Consider the following 23,685-nt stretch of genomic DNA (forward strand, 5'->3'; position numbering starts at 1 on the left):
TCTCTAGGGTTTTCAAATTGAGTAAAATAAAATGTAACTAAGAATGAAACACTTCTTAACGGAAGTATGAAATGAGTTATATTACCACTATTGGTCAGGGCATTCACAGATGAAGGGGTAGGGCAGACTTGTTGTGAAATGTCACGATAAACAGTATTCAGAGTATGAGGAAAGAAATCACAAACTTTTGGTGGTGTTGATGCTTTCTGAACTTTTTTCTTTGGCTGAGCAAGATTGGCCCTGAGCTAACATCGGTACCAATCTTCTTCTACTTTATATGTTGGTTGCCACAACAGAGTGGCTGACAAGTGGTATAAGTCCGTGCCCGGGATCCAAAGCCACAAACCCAGGCCACCAAAGCAGAACATGCCGAACTTGACTGCACCACAAGGCCAGCTCTTCTGAACTCTTTTTTAATGTAAACTATGTATTTAAATATAACATACAGATAGAAGTACCCAAATCAACAAGTTAAACAAACACACATATATAAGCAGCATCCAAAACAAAAAGTAGAGCATTACAGAATCCCTAAAGCTTCCTTCCACACTGCTTCCAGACCTGTCCTCCCAAGGTTATGCAGTGTCCTGCCTTCTGACAACTATGCTAAACATCCGTCCTCAAAAGATATCACTGGGTTTTAATACACAGTTTATTACACTTATTTCCATCATTTATCACTGGGTTTTAATACACAGTTTATTACACTTATTTCCATCATTTATCTCTACAAATGACAGCTGTACCTTCACACGGTCATGTGCCACATAAAGACTTTTCAGCCGACAACGGACTGGATATACAATGATGGTCCCATAAGATTAGTACCATATAGCCTAGGTGTGTAGCAGGCTGTACCATCTGGGTTTGTATAAGTACTGGAGGGGAGAAAGAAATTTCCCTCTACCCTTCCAGGTTCTGGCTGGTCTAAGAATTAAATTGACATGAGACAAATAAACAGAAGAAAACAAACAAAAGTTTAATAACGTGTATGCAAGGGAGAAATCCAGAAAAACCAAGTAACTCACCAAAATGGCTGCAGCTCTCACCTTAAATACCCTCCTCAGCTAAAGACAAATGAAGATATTGGGGGTGGGGAGAGTCAGGGACTTCAAAGGGAATGAAGGCAATTCACAGGTGGGTGACAAGAAGCAAACATTTGGAAAACAAGTGTTTGGCCATACAGAAACACCAAGAACACAGAAGTGAGCCCCAAACACAGGCTTTTCCAGGTTCCTCCCTGCCTACCACCTAGTTTATATTATGCTAAGGTGATGGCTTGCTTCCTGAGATAGGTTTTTTTAACCTGAATTCCTTTAGGCAGTTAAGGAGGTGGTAACAAGAAAAACTTTCTGAATCTTTTGATTCTTAAAAATAATCAGGCTAGGGGGCAGGCCCCGTGGCCGAGTGGTTAAGTTCGCGCGCTCCGCTGCAGGAGGCTCAGTGTTTCGTCAGTTCGAATCCTGGGCGTGGACATGGCACTGCTCATCAAACCACGCTGAGGCAGTATCCCACATGCCACAACTAGAAGGACCCACAACTAAGAATATACAACTATGTACCTGGGGGCTTTGGGGAGAAAAAGGAAAAAAATAAAATCTTTAAAAAAAAAATCAGGCTGAAATAATCCTCATGTTAAAGAGACACATTTTCAGGTGTAAATTTTGTTCTCCTTTAGTACACTGTATGATGCTCGCACAAAGACGAAATCGCCTAATGTCGTATGTCTCAGAATGTATCCCCATTGGTAAGTGATGCATGACTGTACTACTCTATTTTTCAATATTTTAAGTAACATACATTCCAGATTTAATGAAATCCACACTAAATAGACTGTATGGCATCCCCAAACCATGAGTGCCATTTTACAAACACTACTCTGAGAGAACAAGTGATAATCCTAATGGGTCAGGAATTACTGAAAATTCACTACTGGGGGCCTCAAGCCAGTTGACCAGGACTTACTTATAAGCTGCATGCCACTTACACAGTACCTGACCATAATACCAGAACAACTGTCCTTCCAGATATCATCTTCCTATCATGAACAATTCAGAGAATACAAGAGAGACTAATACTTTAATAATACTGGTTTTGACTATTCAGTGGGTCCAGTAGAGCAGAGGGGAGCAGTTAAAACTACATGGCAAAAATGTCCCAAAAGGATATTAACTAAGAAACAAAGAACAAAGGCATTAAGAAAGAGCAATAACTCAGCCTCCCATTCATTTTTATTAAACTTAATTGCTATTTCATGCTTGCTAAAGGCTCATAAAATAGAAGCCCTACTCCAAAAGAGTAAACAATACTCCAGATACTGGAGAGAGAGACGCAAGAGCCGATGACAAGAAAGATATAATTTTCATATAAATTCACTTTAGAAAGTTTCTGGATTTACTCCAACATGATACGTAAGAGAGAAACTTCACTCATACATGCATACATATATTCATTCCTTTAAATATCCACCACACACTTACTTGTCAATTTCCAGCTCAGGCCTATATCACTTCCCCTGGAGACCAGTACTGATCCTATATGAATAATTTTCTTTCTCAACTGATAACTTTTGACAGAACTGCACTACATTCTCAAGCATTATGGCTAACTAAACAAGCTGGAAAAGTACCACTGATGCTTTGAAACCAGAATATAGTCGTGATAAATGTTTTCATCTTTAGTAAACTGAGTTTTATGACTTTAAGAAGCAAAAATAAACATCAGTGATATTTTTAAGTTAGCTAAAACATAATGGATATATTATATCTTCCGTGATGGACCTTACTTCCTTAATCCAAATAAAGCTGAATAACTTTGATCTCAAAGAGATTACTGTCTAGTAGCAAAGATAGAACAAGTAGACAGAAAATGCATACAATGAGACAGAAAATAAGTATCTTAACAGAGGCAGAAATTTCATGTTATAAAAGCCTTCCCAGAGGGTGTTGGGTAACAAAAGAGGTCTGTAATCAAATCAATCTGGGAAATATAAAAATGTAGTAAATAAATTTAAACAGATTAAAATGCTAATCACCACGGCCATTCTCCAATAGAAGGCTGCATTTCCTAAGTATATTTGACCAGGGCATCCTGATTTGCACAGCATGTTAAATGTCTAGTGTTTTGAAGACAGACTTTGGGAATCGATATCTTTGGGAATTTAGAAAAGCAGAGGCTGCTTTACGCTAAGGGGGTCAGGAAATATTTCATATAAGAACTAGTGTCTACACTGGGCCTAGAAAGATGTAGGGTTAAGACACTGTGGGGAAAGAGGACTTAGTGAAAAGGCTATTTCAGGCAGGAGAACAAGGCAACAAAGCACCTGCAAAGAACTGAGAATAGTGAGTAGTTCAAAGTAAATGTAGCATAAGCAGCATGAAAATGAGTTACAAAAATAAAGATTCAGCAAGGACATTAGACTTTGATGAAGAAAGTTTTCATATGCCAAAAACTTTGGGAGTTCAGTTGATAAGAAATGTACAAAATGGCCCTATTGGCCCAGGACATTTCTAGTTTACACTTGTGGACCAGAGTTAAATCAAGTATGGCATTTATTCAAATCAAAAGACTTCAGTTTAGAAGATAAATTATATGATCATTTGGTAATACATAAAACATGATTTTGTAAGTTCATATCATTTAGATATAGACAATAGAGTATGCTCAGATTAAATTACATAATGTCTGGAATATGCTTCAAAATAATTGGGGAAAGGTATAAATGAAAAAGATTGTGCATGAGTTGATGATTGTTGAAACTAGATGGTAAGTACACGGTGGTTTGTTATACAACTTTCTTCAAATAATGGTACATATTTCCCAAAAGAAAACTTTTTTAGAAAATGACATTAATAGGAGATGAAATGGTATTTCTGTGGAATTACTAATTTAACAAAATACAATATTTTAGCTATACTACTAAGTAACCACGATTTATCAAATAAGCAGAATTCCATTTTAAGGTGACTAAAAATTCACCTTCTTTCATCCAGAACTTCATAATTTAAAGTAAGAATGAAAACTAGGAAGAAAGGATACTCTATTCCCTCTTCTGCTTAAAGGTATTTTCACTATAAATGGTTACATTGAGAAGTTATTATAAAATCCCAGAAAAATATGAAATTTAATTGATTTCTTTGAAAATGTGCCCGTTTTTATATTGATTCTGCAAACTTACTCAAAAGCTTTACATATTTACTTTTTTTAGTGTCAGACAGAAAAATCTGTAAGTTGATCCAAGTTAGGACATTCCACAAACAAATTATTCTACTGCAAAATACTCTTCCAGAAAAGCTGCAAATATCATCAATGTACAAAATCAAAGCTATTTTAAAATAAATTGTATTTATAGCCTACAGTACAATAGGTCTTTTAAAAAAATTCTTCTTATATGTAGGTCCTTATTTGAAACAAATACATTTCTATCACCTGCTACTTAAATGACAGAAACTCAAATTAGTAGTAACGGATTTCACTCATGTAGAGGTATATAATTAAACATACAACCTATATCTACACCATTCTATGCAAAATTTTATTAGACCAACTAAGCTGAAAAATTACTATTATTATATATAATTTTTCCCATTTGTCTAATAAAACAGAGTACTGTGAAAAGTCTATTCTCAGTTCTAATTTATCAAAATTATTACAAAGCCTATGTCCTTCAAATCTAACTATAAGTTTAATACACAAATCTAATTTTAAACTGCTCTTCTATAATAAGGTTTAATTTTTGTTTTAAAATTCTATACTGAATATTAAATTAATTATTGAAAATCTATATTTTTTACTTATGCACTAAAAAAACTACAACATAAATAAGCTCTGTAAGATAATATCTCCATTATTAACTTACTTATATTTATTAACTTCTCATTAATCACTGTGGCAACTGAATGTATGCACTAGCATTTATTACACAGAAAGAAACTGACACCTATTGGCAAATGTAATATTACTGTCAACATGTACTGTCCAGTAGAGTCTAATGTTTAAATGAGGTTTAAATTTCAAAACATACATTGCCATTTAAATAAACTGTCTCAACAAATAATGATTTAGGATTTTTTTCCCAATTTAACACTCAGTTGAGGCAGCACAAGCTACCTTTATTTTTTAAAAAGAAAAGAAAAGGTGTCTGTATGCTCCTGACGAGATTTTAAAAAGTGAAAGCAGCTACCAAGAAAAACAGGCTCTAAGTCTAACATTAAAATAAAGCCATAACAGAGATGTCCGCCTTTGCAGAAGCCAAGACACATATCTTTGATTAATGATGAACAGCAGAAGACTACTGATAAGAGGTAAAGACAAATGCTCAGGAAAACGCAGCATCTGAATCTGGCTGCAATGTTCATCCTCTGTTGATTCACTCCTCTGTAACCCACATACTTGGAAGAAATGGATAGATTCATACATGGTTCCTTAGATAGGCTTTTTTCTCTAGTTGTTTTAATTATAAGTAATACAAATATAATATAATATATTAATGCATAAGACCTGGATAAGAACAAAGAATAAATATACTAAAACAGGCCATGCAATATCCAAAGCTTCCCATATTATGTATATACTACACTTGTGAATGAAGATATTATTAACGAATACATGCTCCCCCAAAACTTTTAATTTATTTAACATATAGATATAACAATAAGACATGTATTGTACTTATGTACATTTAATAATTATTAAAGTATCAATAAATTTCTGATCAGCACAAAATAAATGACTGATAATTGGGTTCACGTATTCATTCGTTCAAGAAATAGTTAACAAGAGCTACACTGCGCCAGCCAACGTCCTAGGTACTGGAGATACTAATGTAAATCTGTAAATGGTGTACATTAGGCTTTGTGATAAAACAAAAAATAACTCAATGAAACAGGATCTCTGTTATTATCTTTGTGATCTCTGATGAAATGATTACAAGCTCAAGGAGATGAGTTGTATTCTTCACAGTCTACAAAATGATAAATATGTGTTATAATTAATTATCATATTGTTACATATAGTGTAAAACATAGTATATAATATACACAATTATGTATAGACTCTAATGTATTAATTATATCAAGAATATGAGCTCTTACAGAAAGGAATAATGTCAATTACCCAGTGCTTAATACATGGTAGATATTAGGTAAACATCTAATGAATAAGTGTGAAAATAGGTGTAATATTTCAGAAGATGCAGCAATATGATTGGGATTCCCTAGTCATAACAAAACTGAGATCTGTGGCAAGAGAACTATTTCTGTAGCATATACATATCAGACTCTCTGGGAAACTAGCTATAGTTTGGATGGTGAGTTGACAAAGCTAAAACATAAGACAAGAGTGGGAATTATTGTTTTACTAGACTGTAGTGGAAAAAAAACAAATTCTAACTGCAGACTTCCTTCAGACTCAACTCCTGCTGTAATTTCTATCCATCTGGGCTGCCCTACTAATCTTGGACTTGCCAGGTCCCACAACTGCATGAGTCAATTGCTTAAAAAAAAAAAACCACATCAATCTCTTTCTTTCTCTTTGTGTGTGTATCCATTCTATGCTTATTTCTGCACTTCTGGGCAGTAGTAGAAGTTGTGAGAGGTGGTAGAAAGAAGGAGGGAGAGGAGGAGAGAGACTGAGACATTTCATTGAGTTTCAAATCCCTCATGTACGATAATCCAGTTACTTTCTCAAGTATGTTATGTTAATTAAGTAATTTAACAACTGCTTTGAAAGTATAACATAGCTACATGAACCTACATTAACTACAACTACTCAAGGAGGATAAATAAGGAGAAACTTACGCAATATAGTACAAAGCTTGCTCAACAATATGAAGAAAATGTGTTGCGGGTTGAAAATACATACCATAAAATTATAGTACTAAATACGACATCCCCAGAAACACAGGACTATCCTAATAACTGAATACCCATGACATGCTGATGCTATGATTACAATTAGTTTCCTGATTCTATCAAGTAAATAGTATAAACTCATATGCATATGACAGGAAACAAATCAAGTTGGTACATACTTGTCACAAAAAACTTTTTTGTGAAAGTACAGCTATCAAAGGCAGCAATTTTCTCCTGTAACACAACGACGAGGATCCTAAAATTAGAGGGAAAAAATAAAAGAAAATGTGAACATGAAATTCTATAAATTGAACCATAAATAAGTTAAATCATCTAGATTGAAACAAGTATCTACCAATGCAATTTTAAAAATTAAACATTTCTTATAACATTTAGACTAGAAATATCTGCCACTTAAAATGTAAAAATCTAACAAAATCCTCAATATAATCAAGATAGAAATGATACAGTGAGAAAAGTGACAGGAGAACAAATTACACCTCAAAAAGTTATTTTTCTCTAAATAAAATTTTATTTTCATTCATTATAAATCAAATAAATCTATCTTCATTAAGAATGTATGAGATCAATAAAGTGCTGGCTATTTACTAAAAGTGTTTTTCCAGTGCTGGCTCAAAGTCATGGAATTAAACATAAAATGGATTTATGTAACCTGTCACTTAAAATGATTGCTGAATTTCCCAACACGAGCAAAAAATAAAGGGAAGAAAGAAAACTCAGATATCTATTATTCAGTGTAAATGAGTCTTTTCTGATTGACTCAATATATTAAAATTTAATCAGAATCTGTATAAACTATCTTTCTCCCAGAACCCAAGATTTATACATAATTAGGAAAATAATTTAGTTATAATTTTTTCAAAACCAAAATTCCTAAAACACATCTGAAATGAAGCTATTTTATAAACTATATTTTAGAGTACTGCTCCTTGTAGGACATTAATATAAATACCAAATTTCAAAGTTATTTTAAAGAACCAAATAAAAGATTATAATTGTTGTTAAATATTTAACATACTCAGTATATTTTTCAAAATTTGGGGAAGGTAAATCTGAGTAACAGATGTTAATGATGCATAGGGAAAAAAATGTTGTATTTAACATGCATACTTTATTAATCTTGTTCATTTACTGATGCAGAACAAAATCCTTAACACTGCTGACAACACATAATAAATGATTCCATCGTGGCACTTAACAGAAGAAACCAACCAATCATCAGACCCAGGTTAAAGGGCTCAGGGAATCCATAATAACAAGGTGACAAACCCAAATGAGAGCAAATGCAGAAAAGACAAATCAGAGATGAAAAAGATATAATCCAGCAGTCCCTCCCCGAAACACAGTAACAAAATGATTTCCACAAGGAAGGTTTAATTTTTCATGAATATTGATAAGTTCAAAAGACTATGCCATACATCTGATTTGCAAAAACAAATGCAAAATTAACCAGACAAAGACCTGGTGAATCAGGCTTGATATCTTATAAAGTCTACACAGCATCTTGAAATCTACACGATAGTTTTTCCTCTAGCATTCGCCACATTTGAACTCATACAATTTCTAATTGGAAAATCAATTCAAAAAAAAATTACATAATGTATCCAAATCAACAGATCTTTTGTTGGAACATATCTTCATATAGTTTTCCTTTTAAAAAAATTCACGTAAAATATGAACCTTTGCTACCTCAAATATCCAGAGAACTTCATTTCCACTTTTCATTGATGATATTTCATATTCATAAATCACTCTTCTATCTGCTTTTATTCCTACTCACAAGTTTCATAATCATTAATTACTTGTGATGAGGACACCAATGACTATGAAAAAATAAACTCTCTTAATTTTCAAGGTAATTTCTATCTATTAGAATGTTAAATATTTTCATTATTTCATGGCCAAAATTAAAAGACAGAAAGACAAAAATATTTGCTGTAAGAAAAGTAAATCCTAACTGTATTTTCAAGAGCATTATCCAGAAACGCAGTACTTGGAACAAGTGCAGAGTTGAAGAAAAAAACAATTTTGTGCTTCACAGCCCTTTTAACAGTTTGAAAAAATAATACAAGAAATACTTTCCAAAAAATTTAACTTGATTCTGTTTTTCTATTTTCTAGTATATTCATGTATTTGTAATATAAGTAAATTGCGACCCAAAAATCTATTTGTACTTATCTCCCTTTTCAAACGTGTTCAAGTTTCTCTTTGGCTACATAACATGGAATCTACTTTATGACAGCACAAAGAACACTTGAAGGAGACCTATCATTACAGGTTTTCAAGTTAAATATATTACCTACTGGATCCATCCATTTGATAATGTTGACTTTGAATAATTTGATGTGTCACTGGATAATGACATTATCCCAGTAATAATATGAGTATTTCTCCTACTTCCTATAATTTTGAGTTTGATATTATTTGAAGTATAAATATGCATAATAATTAGATCTTCATTACGAATTGCACACTCTCCTCTTCTTTGTCCTGTTTAATGTTTTTGTACTTGAGTTCAAATACTCTTATCATTAATATCATAGCTCATGTGTTTTTTTACTTTAGTTTGTATTTGTCAGCTGTCTTTATCCTTGGATTACATTCAACTTACCTGAGTCACTTTTTGAAATATCCCTTTAAAATCTAACCTTAGAGTCTTTTACTATAAAATGTGCTTTATATTGACATGGCAAAAAATATTTCATTTTCCATGTTCCATGTGTTTGCTTTTTAATGAGATAAAGGATTTATAGTTTGCATTCATGACCTTGCTGAAGACATTTACCATTGTAGGACTTCAGTCTCCTCAAATGTAAAAGGAACGTGTTCAGTAATAGAAGATTCTTAAGGTCCTTTTCTCCTCTAATGTTCTGTGGTTATATAAATTAATTCTTCATTATCACTAGGTCAAGTAGAAGTTCAACCCAGATCTGAACATTTTCCTAGAGATTTTAACAAAATAGGTTTTAAAGAAGGAAAATCTTCTAGTGCCTGTTTTAGCTCCACTGCGAAGTCTTAAGGATTAAGAACACTTAAAAGCCTTTTTTGGTGTTTTGATGAATGCTAACAGGAAAATTATATTTCACATCATAAATCAGTAACGACATAGAAGTACATACATTATATATACTAAAAAGTTATATGATACATATAAAAAGGTTCCTCAAAGCAATACTGAACCTTTGTTTGTTTGCTCAGATACTTTCTATTCTTTTCTATTTCATTTTTTAAAATGCTGGTTATGACTCACTGAACATGGTTATGCTTTGAAATGCTGGTTATGACTGAATTCACAATTCACTAATGGCTCAAGACTAGAAGTCTGAAAACATTCATTAAGAAATCTTAAGGGCGGGGCTGGCCCCGTGGCCGAGTGGTTAAGTTCGCGCGCTCCGCTGCAGGCGGCCCAGTGTTTCGTTGGTTCGAATCCTGGGCGCGGACATGGCACTGCTCATCAAACCACGCTGAGGCAGCGTCCCACATGCCACAACTAAAAGGACCCACAACGAAGAATATACAACTATGTACCGGGGGGCTTTGGGGAGAAAAAGGAAAAAATAAAATCTTTAAAAAAAAAAAAAAAAGAAATCTTAAGGGCTACTCTATTTGTCAGAACTCAGAAGGTGTTTTGTGACGTTTAAAAAATAAATCGAAGATAGTCAATGATATTGGTAGAGCTCTACATGCCCAGGAGGTATGTTACCCTGTACCAGAGGCACATGAAAAAATGCTTACCGCTTGTTGCAATGGAGATCATAGATAGGTGTTTTAAACTGAATGGACTTGACCATCTCCCCAGTACGAAGTGAATATAGATCCACACAACAGTAAGGTGGACTTGTTCTAAAAAAAAAAAGACAAAAGCCATTATTTTTAACTAGGTGAGAGGGCCAGTAAACTCTACTCTACATTTTCTTATTAACATAATCTTAAAAGCTCTTATTAATATAAGCAAGTTGATTTGAACTATTAAAAAAGATCATAATATATTCCAATCAACTCATTTCAGGAATGCAAACTTAGGGAAAGAAAAAAAAATGAAACAGAGTCATCAAATTAGTACCATACAAAAGAAAAATCATAAATTATCTGAATAAATGCAGAAAGGAATTTGATAAAATTAAAAACCAACTCATGATAAGAAATATTTCATTAACCTCATAAAGGATACCAATCTGAAAACTAACAAAAACTAGCAATCACATATAATGGTAAAATATTGAAAGTTTTCATCCTAAAATCAAGAAATAGACAAGAATACTCATTATTGCCACTTCTATTCAACAGAGTATGGAAGGTCCTGTGCATAAGGCAAGAAAACAAATTACTACACGGAAGAAATAAACCTGTCATTATTTGCTGAGAACTTGATTATATAAGTATAACCACCCCCCCCCCCGAAAGAAATCTGTAAGTAGAAATACATATACAGCCAACACCACAACAAAGATAAACCATTCAACATAATATGTGGATTTACCAAGATCATTAGATAACAGTACCTGTATTTTTATAAGTTAAGGACAAACAATTATAAAGAAAAATTTTAAAACAGATCATATGTTGAATATATGAATATCGAATATACTGGATTAAAGCTAAGGAAATATTTCAAGATATTTACACAAAAACAAAACAAAACCAGAATAAATGGAAGTATATATCACAGGATGACAGACTTTCTAAACTGATAAAAGTTCAACTCTAATCAAAAATCTACCAGAATGGGAGTGTAAACTGGTGCAGCCGCTATGGAAAATGGTATGGGGTTTCCTCAGAAAATTGAGAATAGATCTACCATATGGTCCAGCTATTCCATTGCTGGGTATTTATCAAGAGAACTTGAAAACACACAAGCATAAAGATACATGCACCCCTATGTTCATTGCAGCATTATTCACAATAGCCAAGGCCTGGAAGCAACCTAGGCGTCCATCAAGGGAGGAATGGATAAAAGAAGATGTGGTAGTATATACACACAATGGAATACCACTCAGCCATAAGAAATGATGAAATCCAGCCATTTGTGACAACATAGATAGACCTTGAGAATATTATGCTAAGTGAATAAGTCAGAGGAGGAAAGTCAAATACCATACGATCTCACTCATAAGTAGAAGATAAAAACAATGGCAAACAAACACGTAGCAACAGAGACTGGATTGATGGTTACCAGAGGGGAAGTGGGGAGGAAGGAGGGTGAAAGGCGTGATTAGGCACATATGTGTGGTGATGGATTACAAATAGTCTTTGGGTGGTGAACATGATGTAACACAGAATTAGAATTATAATATGATGCACATCTGAAAGTTATATAACATTATAATCCAATGTTACTGCTATAAAAATAAAATTTTTTTTTTAAATCTACCAGGAATGAGACTTCCTTCTAAAATGGACATGGACACACATTCCACATGGTAAGGCTGATATTGTAAAGGTATACTAATTCAGACACTGTGTTCTTGACACTAGAACAGATGAAGAGAGCAATGTTTCCACTTTAAGAAAGTAGGAAACGAAGAGCAAGTTAAATCCGATGAAAGTAGAATGACAGAATTAATACAATACAAGAAGAAATCAACAAAATAAAACTTGAGTAAACAAAAGAAAAAAAATGAAACTAAGACCTAGTTCTTTAAAAACAAAGTAAAACAAACTAAAAAGAAACATAATTTGAATATTCCAGTATCTATGAAAGAAATTAAACTTATAATTTAAAACTTCTCAAGAAGAAATACTCAAAAATTTGCAAATTCTATCAATCATTTAAAGAAAAAGATTTAGATATCCTACACAAATTCTTTCCTAAGGTAGAAGAGTAGTCAATTCCCAACTTATTTTATGAGGCCAGTAACACCTGAAAACTAAACATACTTCACAAGAAAAGAAACTACAGATATAGAGATATATATATATATGTCTCATGAATTTACACCAAAAATTCCTCAACAAAATATTAACAAGTCAAATCCAGCAACACAAAACCAGATGAGGCATTTAGCTCAGGAATAAAGGTTGTGGAATGAAAGAGAACTTCTTGAACCTGATGAAGGCCATCTATAAAAAAACCTACAGATGAAAGAATAAACATTTTCCCCAAAAGATCATGAACCAGGTAAAACTGTCTGCTCTTATCACTCCTACTTAACAATGACAAGCTAATTTTAAAATCTGTATGAAAATTTACAGAACGTGATTGGGGAACTTTACATACATGAGACTTATTGTTAAGCTACAACAATTAACATAGTATGAGATAGGACCTCACAACTGTTAGAATGGCTATCACCAAAAAGATAAGAAATAAATGTTGGCGAAGATGTGGAAAAAAAGAGAACCCTTGTGCACTGCTGGTGGGAATGTAAATTGGTGCAACCACTATGGAAAACAGAAGGAGGGCTCCTTAAAAAATTAAAAACAGAACTACCATATGCATGACCAGCAATTCCACTAACGGGTATTTATCTGAAGGAAATAAAAGGACCAACTCAAAAAAGATTTATGCACTACCATGTTGATTGCAGCATTATTTACAATAGCCAAGACATGGAAGCAACCTAACTGTTCATCAACAGATGAATGGATAAAGAAAATGTGGGGGCCAGCCTCATGGCCAAGTAGTTAAGTTCACGCACTCCACTTCGGTAGCCCAGAGTTTCACTGGTTTGGATCTTGGGTCCAGACCCAGCACTGCTCGTCAAGCCATGGTGAGGTGGCATCCCACATAGAACTAGAAAGATCTACAACTAAAATATACAACTATGTACTGGGGTCTTTGGGGAGGAGAAGAAGAAGAAGTAAAAAAAGAAACTGTGACACATACACACACACACACATATACAATGAAACATTATTCAGCCATAAAAAAGAAGGAAATCTTGCCACTTGGGACAATAAGGATAGACCTTGAGGGCATTATACTGAGTGAAATAAGCCAGACAGAGAAAGACAAATACTGTATGATGTCATTTATATGTGGAATTTTTTTAAAAACTGAATTCATAGATACAGAGAACAGATTGATAACTGTGAGAAGTAGGGGGTGGGAGGTAAGTGACATGGTGAGGGTGGTCAAAGGTACAAATGCCCAGCTATAAGATGAGTAAGTCTTGGGGATGTAATGTACAGCATGGTGACTATAGTTAACAATACTGTATTATATATTTAAAAGTTACTAAGAGAGAGCTCAAAAGTTCTCATCACAAGAAAAAAAATTGTAACTATGTGTGGGTGTAGGGATGGATGTTAACCAGACTTATTGTGGTGATTACTCTGCAATACATACAAATATCAAATCATTATGTTGTACACCTGAAACTAATATAATGTCATGCATCAACTACATCTCAATTTTTTAAAAAGATAGTATGATTGTCTGAGCATAGATACATAGATCAAGGGAACAGAACACAGACTCCGTAAACAAACTCACACATATAGCCAACTGATTTTCAGCAAAGATGTCACAGAATTAAACGATGAAAGGACAGTCTTTTGACCAAATATTGCTAAAAGAACTAGATATTTGCATGGAAAAAATTAAGTTTTCCTGTAATTTATATTATATATAAAAGTTAACTCAAAATAATTCATAGATCTAAAAACATAAGAACCAAAACTATACAGCTTCTAGAAGAAAATATAGCAGAAAAATCTATTTCTTAAACAGGGAAAGGCATGAATGAATAGATATAACTGACAACACAGAATTCACCAAAATTTAAAACTTTTACTTTTTAATACAGAGGTAAAAAAATGAAAAAGCAAGCCCCATATTACAAGAAAACAGTTTCAAAAGATATCTGACAAAGGGTTCGTACCCAGAATATAAAAAGAAATCCTATCACTCAATAATAATGATACACACAACGTATTTTTTAAATAGCCATAATATTTTAAAAGACACTTCACCAGGAAAGATGTAGAGATAACAACTAAGTACTTGAATAGATATTAAACGTCACTAATCACCATAATAAAACCACTAAGGCATACCACTACATTCACCAGAATGGCTAAAATTTAAAAGACTGGTAATACAAGAACGCAAAGTAACTGAAACTCACATACATAGCTGTTGGGAATGCAAAATGATACAGTTACTTTGAAAAATAGTTTATCAGCTTTTATAAATTAAACATACTCTTCACCTAGGTAATTTGTTATTCATAATAATAAAAACAGTTAAATATTGATCAAGAGGAGAATAGACAAACATATTGTGATATATTGATGCAACGGAATATTATTCAGCAATTTAAAAGGACAAATTATCCACACAACAAAATAGATGAATCTCAAAACCATTATGAAGTAGAAAAAAAGCCCAAACATAAAGGTCTACATACTGTATGAGTCTCTTTCAATGCAAAAGCTAGAAAGGCAAAACTATAATAACAGGAAGCAGATTAGTGGTTGCCAGGGGCCAGAGAAGAAGGGAATCTATAGCATGCGCATGAGAAATTTCGCGGGCGATGGAAATGCGGCGGTGTCTTAATTATGGTGGGTACTTACACAACTGTATACAACTGGCAAAACTGGAAGTGGGGGAGAATCTAGTAAAAGCCAAACTTCAATCTCAAAACTGACACAAGGCAAAAATTCTTTTCTTAATGTTCCCAACTAATTAATCCAGTCCTCTGCTGAGAAGCAATGAGTTAATAACGAATGAAATCTAACATTTTGCCAGACCAACTGGGAAGGAAAAAACAGCTTGTCACCTTCAATTAGCAGCTCATTATAGCCACAGTACACTAGAAACTTGAATTCTGATCATTTCACTGGCATTCATACAATGTCACAACTGAGATTCTTCCTGAAGAAAGCCTTCAATAGAAGTAGACAAAACAAATACTATGAAGGCTCAGTGGAGAGTTGACTGCACAAGACTTGGTAGAACTGAAAATTCTATTTATATATGGAAAAAAATCTCTTATTCAATGCCTAACAGAAAAAGATAATTCTTTAAAATAAGCACTTTTCAGAAAGTCACACATTCATAAAGGAGTCACGCTATCTGCCAATAACACAGTTGTGTACACGCCTGACATATCCTTTTGTTCTCTATTTTCTCTCTTTTTAAAAGCCGTAACCATTTCCCTGAGACACAGCAAGACAATCTTAATTTTCCTCATGGGTAGGCTGATGAGAAAGCTTTCCATGACATCAGCAGCATGCAGGCCCCCTAACAGAAAGGATGCGAGCTATACTGAAACATACAGACATGAAACCAGCGTTTACTTTGCTCTGTATACACCAAACAGTGCTACAAGAAAGGTGGATATAGAATGAGTCCTCATTAGATTTCTACAGCTCAAATGGGTTAACATTTTTACAGGTTTGCGTCTGATATCTAAACATAAAGCTTCACTTTAAGATAAACCTAATACTTTAAGGGAAAAAAGTTCCACATAGAAATGTTGAGAGCACAATTTAGAATGAAACTGAATCCACAGCAAGCAAACACCAGAGGTTGGAAGGAAAGCAGGAATGAAGCAATTTGTATTATTAGACGGTTGGTCAAAGAACTCTAAATTGTGCCCAGGCATCTTTGTTTTTCTAATATATAGATATTAACATGCATAGAATAAAGCTTTTTTGTACTTTTCATGATTAATATAAAATAGAAATGAATGCAAATTCTCCTTAACTGACCTTTTCTTTACCTAAGTAACTTTAATAGTGAGTAACCCAGGACATATGTTCAAAAATTTTGTATCGGAACTGTTACCTATTGTACATGTGACCTACACCCATAAAGGAACTCATTAAGCTTTTATTAGGGAGGGAAAAGTCCTCCCACAGCCAAAGGTATGGAATTTATACAGTTCATTCACTTCAGTGGAGAGGGCTGACTACGACTATTTAAAGAGCAAAATTTTTAAAAAGCTTCCATCACTGAAAATGAAACAGCTACATTAAGCAATTATGAACTAAAAAACAAAACAGTTAAATTGAATTTCTTAAGGGGAAAAATATTGAAAATATAAACATAGAAGATAAACACCAAGAAGAAAACATTAAACATTTTCATCTAAATATGTTGCCCATTTTCAGCATTTCTTAGTTTCTCTGTAATCCTTTTCATCACATTTTAAATTTTTTTTAATATACTTTATTTTTTTAGAGTGGTTTTAGGTTCACAGCAAAACTGAGCAGAAGGTAGAGAGATTTTCCATATACCCCCTGCTCCCATTCATGCATACTCTACACCATTATCAACGTCCCCCACCAGAGGGGAACGTTTGCTACAATCGATGAACCTACAATGACACATCATAATCACCCAAAGTCCATAGTTTATATTAGGGCTCACTCTTGGTGTTGTACATTCTATGGGTCTGGACAAATTTATATTGATAGGTATCTAACATTATAGTATCATACAGCATCGTCTCACTACCCTAACAATCCTGTGCGATGTGCCTATTCATCCCCCCTTCACCGCTAACCCTTGGCAAACACTGGTCTTTTTACTATCTCCATAGTTTTGCCTTTTCCAGGATGTTGTATAGTTGGAATCATACAGTATGTAGCCTTTTCAGACTGGCTTCCTTCACTTGGTAATATGCATTTAAGTTTCACCCATTTCTTTTCATGGCTTAATGGCTCATTTAACTTTAGTGCTCAATAATATTCCATTATCCAGATGTACCACAGTTTATTTGTCTATTCGCCCACTGAAGGATATCTTAGTTCCTTCCACATTCTAGCAATTATGAATAAGGATGCTATAAATACTCATGCAGTTTTTTGAGCAGACGTTAAGTTTTCAACTCCTTTGGGTAAATACAAAGCAGGGCAATTGCTGAATTGTATGCGAAGAATATGTTTACTTTTGTATGAAACTGCCAAACTGTCTTCCAAAGTAGTTTTACCATTTTGCATTCCCACCAGAAATGAAAGAGAGTTCCTATCGGTCCACATCCTCACCAGTATTTGATGTTGTCAGTGTTCTGGATTTTGGCCATTCTAATAGGTAAACAGTGGTATCTCGTTTTTTGTGGTTGTTTTGTTTTTTAACGATTTTATTTTTCCTTTTCCTCCCCAGTACATAGCTGCATATTTTTAGTTGCGGTCCTTCTAGTTGTGGCATGTGGGACGCCACCTCAGCATGGCCTGATGAGCAGAGCCATGTCTGCGCCCAGGATCCGAACTGGTGAAACCCTGGGTAGTTGGAGCGGAGCACGTGAACCTAACCACCTGGCCACCAGGCCAGCCCCACTCATTGTTCTTTTAACTTGAATTTCCCTGATGACATATGATATGAAGAATTTTTTCAAATGCTTATTTGATATGTGTATACCATGTCTGGCGTGAGGTCTTTTGCCCAATTTTTAATCAGGTTGTTGATTTTCTTATTGTTGAATTTTAAAAAAAGCTCTTTGTATATTTTGTATAACAGTCCTTTATCAGATACGTGTTTTGCAAGTGTTTTCTCTCAATCGGTGGCTTGTATTCTCATTCTCGACAGTATTTTTGAAAAGCAGAAATATTTAATTTTAATGAAATCCAACATTTATTCAGAAAATTGAATCTGTGAAGTATAGGACAAATCTCAGAAACATTTCCAGAATTAAGAGTAAATGAATAAAAGAGATGAAATGGAAGAAAGCAGACAAAAAAGAATTGAACACAGAGATTCAATTTATGAAAATACACATTACTGAAGAAATTCTGCCTCAAGACTGCAGTATCAATCCCTGCCTGACAGTTTCCAGCCTACCAGCCTACCCTATTTCCTACCTGCCAGCCCCACAATCACATAAGTCAATTCATTGAAATGAAAATCACATGTGTGTGTTTGTGTGTACATTGAATAATATACTGGGGAATCAAGAATACAACATGCATACCCACAGCCAGGCATTTGCTCAACAAAGAACTGTGACTTTGCATCTCTGGCTGAGTCTTTTTTTTTTTTTTTTAAGATTGGCACCTGAGCTTACATCTGTTGCCAATCTTTCTTCCCCTCCCCCTCCTGTCCTTCTCCTTCTTCTTCTCCCCAAAGCCCCCCCAGTACATAGTTGTATACTCTAGTTGTGAGTGCCTCTGGTTGTGCTTTGTGGGACCCCACCTCAGCATGGTCTGATGAGCGGTGCCATGTCCGCACCCACGATGCAAACCAGTGAAACCCTGGGCTGCAAAAGTGGAGCGCACAAACTTAACCACTTGGCCACAGGTCTGGCCCCTCTGGCTGAATCTTTACTCTGCACAAGCCAGAGATGAAGGCTAAGGCAGAGTTGTAGATGTTATTACCAAACACTCAAGGACTCTCCCAGCTCAGAGCCAATTTGCAAAAGTTATTTTTATAACTTTTCTTTTTGGTTCCTGGTGTTTAAGAAAATCTCTGTCAGGTCACTGGCTGATTGCTGAGATAATAAAGATTTCAATAATCACACAAAACACCAAATACAGTCTTTACAAAAAGTTTGGAAAAGTCATTCAACAATGTATGGCTGCAGGCCTCAACAAGCAAAAAGAGCACACCTTGGGGACGGGGGACAATCTGATGTTCAGAGCTGCCACATTATAATATTTAAAATGTTCACTGTTCAACAAAAAAATTGCAAGGATACAAAGAAACAGGAAAGTATAGCTCATTTATAAAACAAAAATAAATCTACAGAAACTGACACTGAGGAAACCCAGACATTGGACTTACCATACAAAGAATTTAGATAAATTGTCTTAAATATGCTCAAAGAGCTAAAAGACACTAGAGAAAAAAACTACAGGAAAAAGATGAATTAACAAATTGAGGGTATCAATAAAGACCTAGAAACTATTAAAAAAGAATCACATCGAAATAATAGAACTAAAAAGTACAATAACTAAAATGAAAAATGCACTAAAGGTTTCAAAAACATATCTGAATATCAGAATAGGCAGAAGAAAGAATGCACAAACTTGAAAATAAGAAAACTAAAATTATACATCAGAGAAACAAAATGAAAAAAGAATGAAGAAAATGAACACAGTTTAAGATCAACACTATAAATCAACTAAACTGACTTACAGAAGACTACCCAACAATAGCAGAACACACGTTCTCCTGAAGTGCCCATGGAACATTCTACAGGATACACCATTTGTTAGCCACAAAACAAGTCTCAGTAAATTTAAAAACAATGAAAACAATCTCTCAAACCAAACTGGAATGAAATTATGAATCAAAAAACAGAAGGAAAATTGGAAATTCAGAAATAAGTTGAATTAAACAGTAACCTTTTAAACAATCACCACATCACAAATATGTGGCATTAAATAAATTCTTAATTAACACCACATTAACAGAATAAGAGGGAAAAAAGACCATCTCAACTGATACAGAAAAAGCATTTGCCAAAATTCAACATCTTTTCATAATAAAAACACACAGGAAACTAAAAATAGAAGGGAATTGCCAAATACGATAAAGAGAATTTATGAAACAGCTATTATAGTCGATGACAAAAGATGGAATGTTTTCCCCCTAAGATCAGTAACAAGAAAAGGATGCCCACTGTCAATACTATTTAACAGTGTATTGAAAGATCTAGCCAAAGCAACTAGGCAAGAAAAAAAAATAAAAAGCTTCTAAATTGGAAAAGTAGTAAAACTGTCTCTATTCACAGACAACATAATCCTATATATAGAAATCCAAGAGAATCTAAAAAATAGTACTAGAACTGATAAATTCAGGAAAGTCACACAGTATAATATTAACATTCATAAACCAGCAATTATTAATCAAAAAGAGAAAGTAGGAAACTGGTTTCATTTAAATAGCAATTCAATCTCTATCAAAATTCCAAGGGCCTTTTTTGCAGAAGTGAAACGTCAACCTACAAGTAAATGGAATTGCAAGAGACCCCAAATAGGGAAACAAGATTGAAAAAGAAAAAACTTGGAGGACTTACATTTCCTGATTTCAAAACTACAACAAAGCTACATTAATCAAAACACTGTGATACTGACACAACATTAGACATATAACCACTGGAACAGATGTCAGAGTCCAGAAATAAACCCATACATCTACAATCAATTAACCTTTGAAAAAGGTGCCAAGTCCATTCAGTGGGAAAAGGACAATGTCTTCAACAAATGGTGCTGGGAAAACTGGAAGTCCACATGCAAAAGAATGAAGTTGGACTCCTATCTTACATAATAAATAAAAATTAACTCAAAACGGGGGGCAGACCAGTGGCACAGCGGTTAAGTTCGCATGTTCTGCTTCTCGGTGGCCCAGGGTTCACTGGTTTGGATCCCAGGTGAGGACATGGCACCGCTTGGCAAAAGCCATGCTGTGGCAGGCGTCCCAGGTATCAGGTAGAGGAAGATGGGTGTAGATGTTAGCTCAGGGCCAGTCTTCCTCAGCAAAAAGAGGAGGATTGGCAGCAGATGTTAGCTCAGGGCTAATCTTCTTCTTCAAAAAAATTAACTCAAAATGGATTAAAGACCTAAATATAAAAGGTAAAACCATAAAACTCTTAGAAGAAAATATAGGGGTAAATCTTCATGATCTTAGATCTGGCAATATTCTTAGATATGACAGCAAAAGTACAAGCAACAAAAGAAAAAATAGATAAACTGGATTACATCAACATTAAATACATCAAAGGGCATTATTAAAAAAGTGAAAAGACAACCTAAAAATATGGGAAAATATTTGCAAATAATGTATCAGATAAGGGCCTCATATCCAGAATATATTGAGAACTCTTAATATTCAACAAGACAACAAACAACCCAGCTGAAAAATAGGCAAAGGATGTGAATAGATATTTCTCCAAAGAATATATACAAATAGCCAACAAACATATGAAAAGATCCTCAAAATTAGTAGTCATTAGGGAAATGCATATCAAAACCACAATGAGATACCACTTCACACCTACTAGGTGGTCATAATAAAACAGAGAAGAGAGAGTGTTGGCAAGAACATAGAGAAAGTAGAACCGTGGTCCACTGGTGGTGGGAATGTAAAAGGGAGCAGCCGCTGTGGAAAACAGTTTGGTGGCTTCTCAAAAACCTAAACATAGAATTACCATATGACCCAGCAATTCCACTCCTAGGTGTATACTCACGATAAATGAAAACATATGCCCACACGAAAACATGTACATGAACATTCATATTAGTATTATTCATAACAACCACAAAGTGGAAACAACCCATATGTCCCTCAACTGATGAATGCATAAACAAATTGCTGTATACACACAAATGTAATTTTATTTGGCCTTAAAAAGGAATGAAGTTCCAACTACATGACATTCTGGAAAAGGCAAACCTATGGAGACAGAAAAAAGATCAGTGCTTGCCAGGGGGTAGAAGGAAAGTGAGGGATGAAGAAGCAGAGCACAGAGGAGTTTCAGGACAATGAAGATACCTGCACGATACATTAATGATGAATTCACATCATTATCCAGTCTGAGGAACATGGGGATACTATTAAACGACAGTCAGTGAGGCATCTGTGTATACACACTCAACTAGACTGATAGAAAAAGCTGATAAAGAAGTGAATAGGAAGTATGCAACCAAGAGAACAGAACACAGAATGAAACTTTGGGAAACAAAGACATTTTTTAAATATTACAATATTTTTTATGCTTCATTAAAATTATTTTCAAGCCCTTCTGCCATTTACCACTTCAAAATAACATAAGGTTGCCTTTTCACTTACTATATTTGAAGATTGAATTTCAGCATTGTAACTGAAATTATGATTTACTCTTTACTATTTTAATCTATCAAATTAATTTCTTTCCTTAAAGTAGTATATGGACAATTATGTTAAACTAATCTACTTTTAACAACAAAATTTTACCAATATAAACTATTCTGAAACAAATCTGAGTGGGCTTCTATTTCTCATGTTCTTCTGTAACACACTAACTGTTGGTATCCTAACTTACTTGTATTAAGACAATAGAGACAGTTTGCAAAATATAAACCTGAAAAACTACTGAGCATTAAAGTACTGTTAATCAAAAAGTTATTTTAGTTTTCCTAAGTTATATCAGCAATTTGTTCTTAATGAATTGTGGTTACGCAGTTAAAAGATTTGATCAAACGTACATAACCACATCATACGGTGAAGTGATTGTCAGAAATCTCAATCCGCTACTCCAGAATCATTTCATGTACAAATAATACTATACATGTTGTAAACATGGGAAAATACTCTGAGAGTCTGTTTCAGATCCAACAATTATTATGTAATGAAAAACTTAACAATACAGTGAAGCCTAGCCAAATGAACTACTAAAAGGAGCATGAATTGGAATAGGAATTAAATAAGATTTTTAAGCATGTCCAGTTAAGTATTCCTGTTGAAGTACATCTTTCCATGGAAGAATCAACAATCACTTTCCTATGTCAAAAAATAGATTATCAGCATCTAAGAAATGAGAAATGAACTAGGTATCTTCGGCTTTTTGTGAAGACTTAGTATGACTGTTGAGTACTTTAGTGTTCTGTGTGGCTTTTTTTAATAATGCAGGAAGGAATGATGACGGTGACCTAATACTTTATCTTTGAAATTTAAACTCCACCTAAAAGAGGTGCATTAGGTAGATGCAACACTATCTTTTATTTTCGATGGAAAACAAGAATTACAAATAATACAGGATTAAATTAAACTCCGAAACACAAGTTTATAACTCTCTATCAAAAATACTTAAGTTTTGAGTCTCAGAGTCTACTTTTAATTTTTATAACAGTATGTTTTTTTCTTTATATTCATGTATTCTATTAGAATCATAGCCATTTCTTACCCTGCACTATGTTTTCAAAATAGTTTTTTTGTAATGCAATACAA

General features: G+C 34.0%; 1 protein-coding gene across 24 annotated transcripts in view; it reads right to left on the reverse strand.

The window, feature by feature from the left end:
- BCAS3 (BCAS3 microtubule associated cell migration factor) overlaps positions 1-23,685 on the reverse strand; it is a 576,498-nt gene that overhangs the window by 426,006 nt on the left and 126,807 nt on the right. For 21 of the 24 annotated variants that reach the window (XM_023652948.2, XM_070227541.1, XM_023652945.2 and 18 more), the window contains 2 exons: positions 10,608-10,715; positions 7,031-7,107 (listed from right to left, as the gene is read on the reverse strand). In XM_023652948.2, the coding sequence (XP_023508716.1) occupies positions 7,031-7,107; positions 10,608-10,715 (185 nt within the window). Of the gene's footprint in view, positions 1-7,030; positions 7,108-10,607; positions 10,716-15,389; positions 15,551-23,685 lie in introns of those variants that run through there. The other 3 variants (XM_070227548.1, XM_070227545.1, XM_070227546.1) reach the window with 2 other exon arrangements.

The sequence above is a fragment of the Equus caballus genome, chromosome 11 (assembly GCF_041296265.1).
Source record: "Equus caballus isolate H_3958 breed thoroughbred chromosome 11, TB-T2T, whole genome shotgun sequence".
Taxonomy (NCBI): Eukaryota; Metazoa; Chordata; class Mammalia; order Perissodactyla; family Equidae; genus Equus; species Equus caballus.